This window comes from Anabrus simplex, chromosome 9 (genome assembly GCF_040414725.1).
Source record: "Anabrus simplex isolate iqAnaSimp1 chromosome 9, ASM4041472v1, whole genome shotgun sequence".
Classification (NCBI taxonomy): Eukaryota; Metazoa; Arthropoda; class Insecta; order Orthoptera; family Tettigoniidae; genus Anabrus; species Anabrus simplex.
In genome coordinates, this window is record NC_090273.1 from 78947672 (window position 1) to 78959592 (window position 11921).

At 42.0% G+C, this 11921-nt stretch overlaps 1 protein-coding gene across 1 annotated transcript in view; it reads right to left on the bottom strand.

Annotated features, from left to right (window-relative positions):
• The window catches only part of LOC136881243 (L-2-hydroxyglutarate dehydrogenase, mitochondrial), a 246217-nt gene extending 238683 nt beyond the window's left edge, over positions 1-7534 (bottom strand). The window contains exon 1 of the mRNA XM_068229234.1: positions 7239-7534. Within this exon, the coding sequence (XP_068085335.1) occupies positions 7239-7345 (107 nt within the window). The 5' untranslated portion in view covers positions 7346-7534. The remainder of the gene's footprint in view (positions 1-7238) is intronic.
• Positions 7535-11921: the final 4387 nt, after the last annotated feature.

An 11921-nucleotide genomic window follows, 5' to 3' on the forward strand; every position in this document is an offset into this window, starting at 1 on the left:
TGATGGATGTCGAGATTTTAATCTTCCATGCTTCTGAGGGTTGCAATCCTGATGAATCGGCAAGAGTGTATTTGCAGTACATTTTAACCATTCCTTCTTCAGAGCAGTTAGCCTTCGAAGGTGAGAAGGATGGATGTTAGTTAATACTGGCAGCCATTTAAGTGGTGTGGATTTGAGTGTGCCAGACACTGTCCTCATGGTATCATTCAGCTGGACATCAACTTTTCCTGTGTGTGCACCGTTGATCCATACAGGGCTGCAATATTCTGCAACTGGGTATACTAGGACAAGAGCTGTTGTTCGGAGGACATTAGCATTTGCTCCCCAACTAGTGCCACTGAGTTTGTGAAGGATATTGTTACGTGATTTTAACCTTTGCTGTTGTTCTGCAAAGGTGTTCTTTATACGTCAAAGAGCGATCCAGCACAATACCCAAGTATTTTGGATGAGGATTAGCTGTTGGCCTCTGAACTGAACTTGTGAAATGTAATGGGCTCTCCTGTTGTCTAGATGAAAGGCACTAATCTCTGTTTTGTTTACATTGGGTTTCAATCAATGAGGTGTTGAAGTATCTATCCATTTTTGGAAGATCTTGTGTGAGAATGGCTTCAGCAGTCTCAAAGTCTGTGGACTGTGCTGTTGGGGCTATGTCATCAGCATATATAAACTGTCAGCATGCAGCAGATAGAAGATCTGCCATGTAGAGTTTGAAGAGAAGTGGAGCAAGAACAGAACCCTGTGGAAATCTATCATTTAATCTGTAGGATCTGCTTCTGTTTCCATTGAGATGTACTTGAATTAGGCGATTGCATAGCATGTTGTTGAGCAAGGAAGCTAGGGTCTTGCAAGGGATAATTTTCAGAAACTTCAGGATCATCCCTTTTTGCCGGACTGTATCATAGGCTGATAATAAATCCACAAACACAGCAACCGTTTTCATTTTTTCTTGAAAGCCCTGCTCAATATTGCTGGTTAGTGTCAGAACCTGATCACAACAGCTCCTGTTAGGTCTGAATCCTGCTTGTTCAACTGGAATGTGGTGAAGTACTGTAGATGAGATTCTGTTATAGATCAAGCTCTCTAGTAGTTTGTAGCAGATACTCATTAGAGCAATAGGTCGATAATCTTCCGCATTACAGCCACATTTCCCAGGCTTCAAAACAGCAACTACTTTAGTTCTTTCAAGAAGAAGTGGGAGCCTTCTTTTCATTAGGATGTCACTAAAGAATTTAGCAAGCCATTTCATAGTTCTGGGACCACTGTGCTTCAGAAATTCGGGATGGATACCATCCAAGCCTGCTGCTTTCCCTGATTTTGTTTCCTTCAGAGCATTGCAAGCTGTCCACTTCATGGCCGTATCGATGAGTTTATTCAACAAATTAATCTAAAAAGCCACCTAATCGATACTTTATTTCTTTTGCCTTTGGCAAACTTAAAAATACATTAACAAACACAGTACATGTTTCGACCACTTAGTGGTCATCTTCAGCTGTATATAAAAAGATCTTAGATGATAACATTTAAAAGCAAGCACATTGGATCTTAAAACTATATCCCATGGGAATCCAAAAACTATTGTTCTAGATGCTTTAAATGAAATGGAAGATGGGGGGGGGGGGGGGTTGGGGGTAAGGAGATTTATGTGAATGATACTTAAATTACAGTATCGTTTACAAATGTGTTTAAAAACTTAAATGATGAAAAACATATTTAAAATATTTAAAAGCGTCTATGGTAAAATTCTTTTTTGATAACATTAGGTGGCGTGAATAAAAAGTTCGTGTTTGTAATAATCTTCAGTATTTGTGAGAAAATAATAACTTAATTAAAATTCGCGTCTGTGGTGCTCTTAAACACTTTGTTTTTAATAAACATACTTTAAAATATTCTAAAGTGTCTATGGTAAGGCACTTATTCAAAAACACTTGTGCTTGAATGAAAGTTTATGTCATATGCACCAGTCTTCAGGTATTTATTGTTTATATTTAATAACTTCCTTGAGTGATATTCTTGTGGTTAAAAGGCCGTGTTGACTGTTTAACTTCCGAGAATTGCTCTTCGGAATGTGATGAAAGAAATTGTGTTAGTCGTTTAACTTGTTAAAACCCTGTGGTGGCTTCTGTTATACAAAATGGCGATCTGATTCGGGCAGCTTGCCTCGCGATCTTATCTGGCAAATGTTTAATCCTCATTGCCTTGGAGAACTGCCTTCGTGCACGACCTAGTGTGATAGCGGGGCAAGCTGCCCGAATCAGATCGCCATTTTGTATAACAGAAGCCACCACAGGGTTTTAACAAGTTAAACGACTAACACAATTTCTTTCATCACATTCCGAAGAGCAATTCTCGGAAGTTAAACAGTCAACACGGCCTTTTAACCACAAGAATATCACTCAAGGAAGTTATTAAATATAAATAATAAATACCTGAAGACTGGTGCATATGACATAAACTTTCATTCAAGCACAAGTGTTTTTGAATAAGTGCCTTACCATAGACACTTTAGAATATTTTAAAGTATGTTTATTAAAAACAAAGTGTTTAACAGCACCACAGACGCGAATTTTAATTAAGTTATTATTTTCTCACAAATACTGAAGATTATTACAAACACAAACTTTTTATTCACGCCACCTAATGTTATCAAAAAGAATTTTACCATAGACGCTTTTAAATATTTTAAATATGTTTTTCATCATTTAAGTTTTTAAACACATTTCTAAACGATACTGTAATTTAAGTATCATTCACATAAATCTCCTTACCCCCAACCCCCCCCCCCCATCTTCCATTTCATTTAAAGCATCTAGAACAATAGTTTTTGGATTCCCATGGGATATAGTTTTAAGATCCAATGTGCTTGCTTTTAAATGTTATCATCTAAGATCTTTTTATATACAGCTGAAGATGACCACTAAGTGGTCGAAACATGTACTGTGTTTGTTAATGTACTTTTAAGTTTGCCAAAGGCAAAAGAAATAAAGTATCGATTAGGTGGCTTTTTAGATTAATTTGTTGATCCTTCAGAGCAGCTGAGATCTCTGCAACAGAAAAATCCTCGGAGAACTGCAAGTTTGTTTCAGCTCGGGACAGTTCTATCTTAAGCTCGTTTAGGATTTGCCTTGTTTCATCCCTTTTTGTGTCTGCTGATGCTCTGGTTAAGCCAACAATTCTGTTTGCTGTATGTTCCAGCTTTATTTTAAAGTTCTTGCTATGGTAATTAGGGGCACTACTGCCCAGCTTCCTAAGGAGGAGCCATGCTTTTCTGCTGGAGTGTTGGAAGTTAATACTAGACGTCAGTGTATGCCATTTTTCCTTCCTGGCAGTGTTTAAGCAATTCAGTAATTCATCAGAGACTTCTGTTTGATTGCTGCGTTGGTATTCTTCATACAGCTCATTGCACCTCTCGCTCCACCCTGGGATGTATTCCTTTCTAAATCCTCCGGGAATGTGCTTCTTTGCTATAGAACATATCAGCCCAGTAAAATGGTTTAAAGTTTTCAAGAGCTTGTGGAATCCTTTGGATGTTGTGTTCCATCTCACTGGTGAAGAAATCCCATTTAGCCTTTGTAAAATTCCATCTGGGCACTGGATTTGATCTTATAATTGGAACTTCAATACAGACTTTCAGAAGAACTGGTCTAAGCTGACTTCGGGGGAAATTGTCTAGCACTTTTCTTCTGCAGGGGAGAGGTCTCCCCTGTTGGTCCTTGGAAAAAATAAACAGAGGTCTGGGTTATAGTCATGTTTCCATCCAGCAGAGTGAAAGGTACCTCTCTCTTTGGCATCATATATCAAGAAAATATCTTCAACCTCTGCCCATTCTAGTATACTGTTGCCATCAGAATTAGTATCTTTATATCCCCAGATAGTATGGTGACTGTTAAAATCTCCTAGGATGGCAGTAGGATGTTTCACATTCTGGATGGCTTCATTAACCCAGGACTGGAAAGGAGGTTTATAGATGTTGATAACTTCTATGCCAGCAGTTCTAATTTTGATGGTGAATATATTATTATCAGCACTTGTACTTAAAGCTTCTACCTGCTCGATATTGTTCTTAGCGTAAGTTGCTGTTCCATAGCTCTCGTGGAAAGTTGCTGCAACAAGACTGTATCCTGGCAACTTACACCTGGACAGAAGTTGGCTTTGGTCTTCACAGTGAGTTTCTTGTAAGAGTACAACATCCACTTGGTTGTCATTCAGCACCCTTGTAAGTATATCGCTCACTGCCTTGCTTATGCCTTCAACATTTAGTTGTAGTATTGTCAGTGAATATCCTACATCCTTTGTTGTTGTTTGGTTCTGAGAAGAACCATTTGTAGTCATGATCACGGTTGTGAACTAATAATTATGTTTTATGTCCCACTACGTCCTTTTACAGTTTTTTGGGCATATCCACGTTTCAGAATTTTGTTCAACAGGAGTCCTTTTACCTGCTGGTAATATTACCAACACAAGGCTGGTGTATTTGAGCACCTTCAAATACTACCAAACTAAGTCGAGATCAAACCCACCAACTTGGGCTCAGATGGCCAACATTTCTACCATCTGCCACACACATGCAGGGGGAGAGGGATGTAATAAGATAAAGGACTTCGAAAAACAAGGAACAAAATTATGATTTTGCTTTCAATTACAAGAATTAGAATATCATGATCAACAACCTAGGTATTTAACAGGAGAGAAGTTTGATAAAGTATGTTGTAATGGTGTTTGCATTCTAATTACTTGCAACTATACTTGGTAAGAAAATGATGGTTGGCTATGTATTATATATCATCCTGGCATTCTTTTCACAGTGAAGTGAGGAAATTGTAGAAAATGGAAGAGATCCAATTTTTCAGAGAATGAAGGTACCAGGAAAGAAAGAGTAGGACATGAAGGCCATGAAAATGAAAATGAAAATGAAGGGCATGAAAATGAAAAACATCCTAGGCCCCACAAACGTAACTCCGTTGGGGTCAGGAGATAATAAGAGTTGACCAAGAGAAGACCAATAGGAAAGATAAAAAAGGAGTCTGAAAAAATAAAGTGGAAATAATGCCAGACTCAGCAAGGGGACTGGTGGCACCAATTTATACTCCCAAAGAAGAGCCAATTTCAGACCATTTTAGTCACCTCTTATGATAGGCAGGGAATACTGTGGATGTATTCTACCACTGCCACCCACAGGCGGAGTATAACACAGCCTAGGATATTGCTTCTTGTAGATGCCCTGGTGCTCATGAAATACCGTACCACCTCATACTTCATGTATAAGCATGTATAAACATTGTTTTAAAAAGATAAAAGTCCCAATTAAATAACTGAAAATGAAAATCTGCAGCCTGTTCCCAATTTTAACTGGGTTAAAAACTATACCGGCAGCCGAAGCCTGTCGCACTCCTCTAGGGCAATGACAAATTAAATGAAATAGTATTGGAGAGTGTTGCTGGAATGAAAGATGAAAGGAAAATCCAGGGTACCCAGAGAAAAATATGTCCCACGTCCGCTTTGTTCAGCACCAATCTCACAAGGGGTGACTGGGATTTGAACCAAGGAACCCAGCAGTGAGAAGCCGGCATGCTGCCACCTGAGCCACGGAGGCTCAATTAATTTTAATTCATTCATTCATTCATAAATTAATAAAGGTAAAACTGCAACTGACAACTAATATCTGCGACCATGCTGAATATGATTTCCTGGTATGCACTGAACTGTGTTAAATGTGAACTCCGGTAGTTTTTTAAAATGTATGTCAACAATTACCCTTTACCCTTATTTATTCAAACATAACAGCAAGTGATGTAGTAGGCTTGTTAACACATGAGAGTGAGGGAAGAGAGGTGGAGAGGGGTAGGGAGGGAAAGAAATAAAGGCTAGTGTATTCTGAACATATTTTTTTAATTTTTTACATATATATATATACACACACAAGTTAAATTTATGAACTTAGAAACTAAATTTCACATCACAGCAGAGGAAAAGCTATAATGTCCAATATATTTAGGGTTTTTTTTTTTTTTTCAATACAAGAGAAATGGTGGTTCTAGGATCAGTGATTTAGTGGTTTTCAATCACCTGCTCCCCCTCTCCTAAACATACGCCCTGTTTCCAAATAACGTTCCAATTCAGGTATTTATGAAAAAGCATCACTACGTGGGGCAATGTGAAAATGTCACTTGCAAAGTAGCCGACTGTACCACCAACCTACAATATTAACCCCTGTGGGTAGGGGCAGTAGAATAGCACACATGGTATCCCCTGCCTATCGTAAGAGGTGACTAAAAGGGGCACCAGGGGCTTTGAACATTAGAGCGTAGGTTGGCGACCACGGGGTGCTTAGCTGAGTCCTGGCATTGCTTCCACTTCCTTGTGCCAGGCTCCTGCCTTTCATCTATCCTACCCAACCACTCTTGGTCAACTCTTATTCTTTTCCGACCCCGATGCCATTAGGTTTGCGAAGCCTAGGGAATATCTTCAATTTTCAAACCCTTCCATTTTTACGCTCTGATTAGTGTTATATAGAGGATGGTTGCCTAGATCTACTTCCTCTTAAAACAATAATCACCTACACCACCACCGTACCTACAATGACCTTGTACAACTTTCTCCCAGGTGGTCTGTTAGGTTTTATTTGTACCAGGTGGTTAAGATCAAATAGAAAACAAAACAAAACAAAACAAATGGGGATAAAGATAACTACTGAATACTTCATTCGTATTTCCCCGTATTACCAATAATAGACACATGAAGAATACGGCTCTTGCGTAGCAACTTGCAAGACGACATTTCTAACCTCACAAAAATCCCCCTGTGGGTGGGGGCGGTAGAATAACACCCACTGTATCCCCTGCCCGTTGTAAGAGGTGACTGAAAGGGGCCCCAGGTGCTCTGAACTTTGGAGCGTGGGTTTGGTGACTACAGGGCCATCAGGCGAGTCCTGGCGTTGCTTCCACTTACTTGTGCCAGGCTCCTCACATTCATCTATCCTATCCGACCTCCCTTGGTCAACTCTTGTTCTTTTCTGACCCTGATGCTATTAGGTTTGCGAGGGCTAGGGAGTCTTTAATTTTCATGCCCTTCGTGGACCTTGTCTTTCTTTGGCTGATACATTTATTCTTCGAAGTGTCGGACCTCTTCCATTTTTTCTCTCTGATTATATAGTGTTATAACAATAAGCACCACCATCACCACCACCTCCTCCTCACAAGTAGACAATGTGAAAGCAGTAAACTCATTTAACATATACTTACGACGAACTAGAGGAATTTCGAATAAATCCTCCTTTCATTCGAATATCACCAGTGCATGATTCTGGCAGTCTTGAAATAAGAACGGTGCAGAGGTTACGCCCACTCATTGCAATAAACTGATGCAGTATTCCAACAAGACTCGTACGTCCATTGATTTGATTGCGTACCGTCAAGGTTAGAAATATTCCCCGTATGCATAGTATGAAAGAAGGGATAGAGCTGAAATGAATTAAACAAATGACATACACGCATACCTGATGTTATAGGAAAAAAACAGCAGCTTTATATTAGCTATCCCTCCCGCTCCCATACTGCCGAACAAAGAGTAAACATCGCGGTTAGATACAAGCAATAAAAGGCCTCCCCAACAGCTACTCACAGTCGTCGCACCGGTCGCACCGCCGTTCCTCTTCTCTTGAATTATTGGACTTGGACGCTAACCCAGTCACCAGGCTCACCACACAATCGCTTCCTAGTATTTACACAGCGAGGTACGCTTATTCTAGTGCTGTGTGTTATGATGGCTGCCTCCAGTGAAGATGATAGATGACAGCCTTTTATTAGGACCGAGATACAGTAGCCACAGAAAGTATCCCTACACCAACATTTTAATGTAAACCTTGTATATTAAGCGTCATGAAGTAATATAAACACATCCAGTGAGACATATGCATAAAAAAACGTTACCTAGCTGTACATTTGCTATGAGATTTACAGCGCACAACATAATAAACAAATAAACTCGTCTTTTAACACAACAAAAATGTATTCGTACACTACTAGATAATTCAAATACTTGCCGAAGTCTTTGTTCAAACACAGTCTTAATACTCTGTATGCATGCCTTTAGCTTTGATGACCTGTTCCAGACGTCTTGGCATTGAGTTAACTAAACGTTTGGTGTACTCTTCAGATATGTTGGACCATGCATCTGAGAGTATCTCTTTAAGTATTTCTTTACTAGTAGGATGGCGTTTTTGAACTTCTTTGCCTAGATGAACCCACAGGTTCTCTATGGGATTGAGATCTGGATTCTGCGGTGGAGTGAGAAGTGTTCTTGGGGCATTGTACAACAGCCATTCACGGGTTATCATGGCACAATGCTTAGGATCATTGTCTTGTTGGAAGTGGAAGACTCCTTCCAGATGAAACTTGTGTGCACTGCTGCTTAAATTATGGCGCAACACATGTATGTACTTCCTGGCATCCACAATACCATCAATAAATGCCAGGTTTCCCACTTCATTCGCAGCCATGCAGCCCCAAACCATCACACTTGCTCCTCCGTGTTTTGTCGTGGGGATTAAATGTTGAGATTCAAGTTCGGTGTTTGGCATCCGCCATACCTTGCTGCTCCTACCAGTTTCAAAATGTGTAAACTTCGCTTCATCAGAAAAAATAATGGTGTTCCAAAGTCCATTGTCTTTTCACAATACTCTTTCGCCAACTGTAGGCGCTTCTGCCAATTTCTTTCACTTATAAGTGGCTTCCTTCATGGACATCTACTACGCAGGTTCGCACTGTGCAATACATTCCTTGTAGTTTGCACACTCACCGTTTTGTTGGACCTTGAAGCGAGTTCTGTAGCACTCCGGATCGGTTCCTTTCGTGCTGTGCGTCGCTCCCGTACTGTCAGCACTTTTGGACGACCAGATCTGTGTTTGTTTTCCGTTTGTACGCTGTGCTTGTAATTACACTGCCTGACAGTGACAATGCAACACCAAGGAGGAGTGGTTCGAAAGGGATGAAAGTTGGGGAAAAAACAGAGACGGCACGGATGAATAATTGATGTTTATTTCAAACCGATATGCAGGTTACACAATGCGCACGGCATCGACTCAGTAGGATGTAGGACCACCGCGAGCGGCGATGCACGCAGAAACACGTCGAGGTACAGAGTCAATAAGAGTGCGGATGGTGTCCTGAGGGATGGTTCTCCATTCTCTGTCAACCATCTGCCACAGTTGGTCGTCCGTACGAGGCTGGGGCAGAGTTTGCAAACGGCGTCCAATGAGATCCCACACGTGTTCGATTGGTGAGAGATCCGGAGAGTACGCTGGCCACGGAAGCATCTGTACATCTCGTAGAGCCTGTTGTGAGATGCGAGCAGTGTGTGGGCGGGCATTATCCTGCTGAAACAGAGCATTGGGCAGCCCCTGAAGGTACGGGAGTGCCAGAGGCCGCAGCACATGCTGCACGTAGCGGTGGGCATTTAACGTGCCGTGAATACCCACTAGAGGTGACGTAGAATCATAAGCAATAGCGCCCCAAACCATGATGCCGCGTTGTCTAGCGGTAGGGCGCTCCACAGTTACTGCCGGATTTGACCTTTCTCCACGCCGACGCCACACTCGTCTGCGGTGACTATCACTGACAGAACAGAAGCGTGACTCATCGGAGAACACGACGTTCCGCCATACCCTCATCCAAGTCGCTCTAGCCCGGCACCATGCCAGGCGTGCACGTCTATGCTGTGGAGTCAATGGTAGTCTTCTGAGCGGACGCCGGGAGTGCAGGCCTCCTTCAACCAATCGACGGGAAATTGTTCTGGTCGATATTGGAACAGCCAAGGTGTCTTGCACATGCTGAAGAATGGCGGTTGACGTGGCGTGCGGGGCTGCCACCGCTTGGCGGCGGATGCGCCGATCCTCGCGTGCTGACGTCACTCGGGCTGCGCCTGGACCCCTCGCACGTGCCACATGTCCCTGCGCCAACCATCTTCGCCACAGGCGCTGCACCGTGGACACATCCCGATGGGTATCGGCTGCGATTTGACGAAGCGACCAACCTGCCCTTCTCAGTCCGATCACCATACCCCTCGTAAAGTCGTCTGTCTGCTGGAAATGCCTCCGTTGACGGCGGCCTGGCATTCTTAGCTATACACGTGTCCTGTGGCACACGACAACACGTTCTACAATGACTGTCGGCTGAGAAATCACGGTACGAAGTGGGCCATTCGCCAACGCCGTGTCCCATTTATCGTTCGCTACGTGCGCAGCACAGCGGCGCATTTCACATCATGAGCATACCTCAGTGACGTCAGTCTACCCTGCAATTGGCATAAAGTTCTGACCACTCCTTCTTGGTGTTGCATTTGCTCTGTCAGTCAGTGTATTTCCTATTGAACTCATCGCAGTATAACTAATGTCCAGCTATTTTCCAGTTTGACGATAACTTTTACCATGTTTATAGAGTATAACACTATATTCTCTCGTTGACTGACTGAAAGTTCTCTCTTCTTTCACCCCATGCTAAATAACCTTACTGCAACGACAGTGCAGTGATGACTGAAGAGATACAACCCCTCCTGCAGGCACAGCGGCGTAAAAGTGTGTGTCAACTGGTTTAACCAGTCACAAAGGCAGTACATCCGCACTGTACGAATACTTTCTTGGCGGTACGATCTTCCGTCTGTATACAGTATCGTGCCGATCATGTTACATTTTTAAACGATCTGTATGTTCAGCCTGTATATCTGATGTCTGACGTTATGCCGTTTATAAATCTAACTTCAGCTCGTATGCCGTAATGATGTTCCATCACATTCCATAGGTGTACGAATACTTTCTGTGGCCACAGTAAGTTAGTTGTCGCTCAAGAGGAAGAAGTTCGGATGCAAGACGAATTTTCTGGAAGCTCGACAGCTCAATCGAATTTGAGAGACTCACAGTTATCACAACGTCCTAACTCTAATGATGACAAGGTACCGCCGTCTGAGGAACGTGAACAGTATTCTCATTCAAACCGTGGACCTTATATTGTATATCGTAAAATGGGGTGAATAGGATCATAAAGTGATAAAGTTATTGACTTCACCTTTCAAGGAGTAAACGACTTTCTTTTTAAGGAATTTCCAGGATCAAACAATTCTATGCTATTTTCTCCTTGGAATCCAGTAAATTTCATGCGTGGGGGGTTGCCTGTCGTGACACCTGTACATTTTCCCGCCATTTGTGTCGCTATGACAATCAGGGAGAAGAACACAGGGAGATAGTCTACGCTGTGCTTCGAATCAGTTCGGTTGTACAGTGTGCACGGTATTTACTTGGTGGTCGCGAGGAGTTTGTTCGTGCTTTGTGTCTTGTGAAGTTAGCGTGTGATGGCTGCCGCCAGTGATGGGAGGTCCCTTCTGGATATCTCCAAGTTACCAGTTGAAAAGGAGATTGAGGTGGAAATGGACGATATTTCTCTAAATAGTCAATCTAATAATCAAAGTTCTCAAGATCCAATACCTAACAAACAAACCACTCAGAATACTCAAAAGTCAACATCTTCGATTAGTTCGGATGAATACACTCGAGAACATTCTGGTCCTTACATTGTTCTAGTGGAATCTGTAACGGACAAAAATGTTGGAGAGCTGCATCCTATGACCTTAGGTCGTTTATTTTATGATCGAAATCTACCAGTAAAATCCATCATACGTAAGGGCAGAAATCGTCTTCAGGTGCAATTTGAGCATGCTACCCAAGCAAATAAATTTTTGAGTCACCCGTTATTAGAATCTATTTGTGCACGGGCATATATTCCAAGCACAAGCATATTCCGTGTTGGTATCATAAGAGGGGTTGACAAAAATTTGACTGAGGAATCTATACTCCAACATCTCAAATCTGACTACATTGTTAAATCTGTCCAACGATTAAAACGTAAAGCGGTTGTTAATGAGGCTATCGAATACAT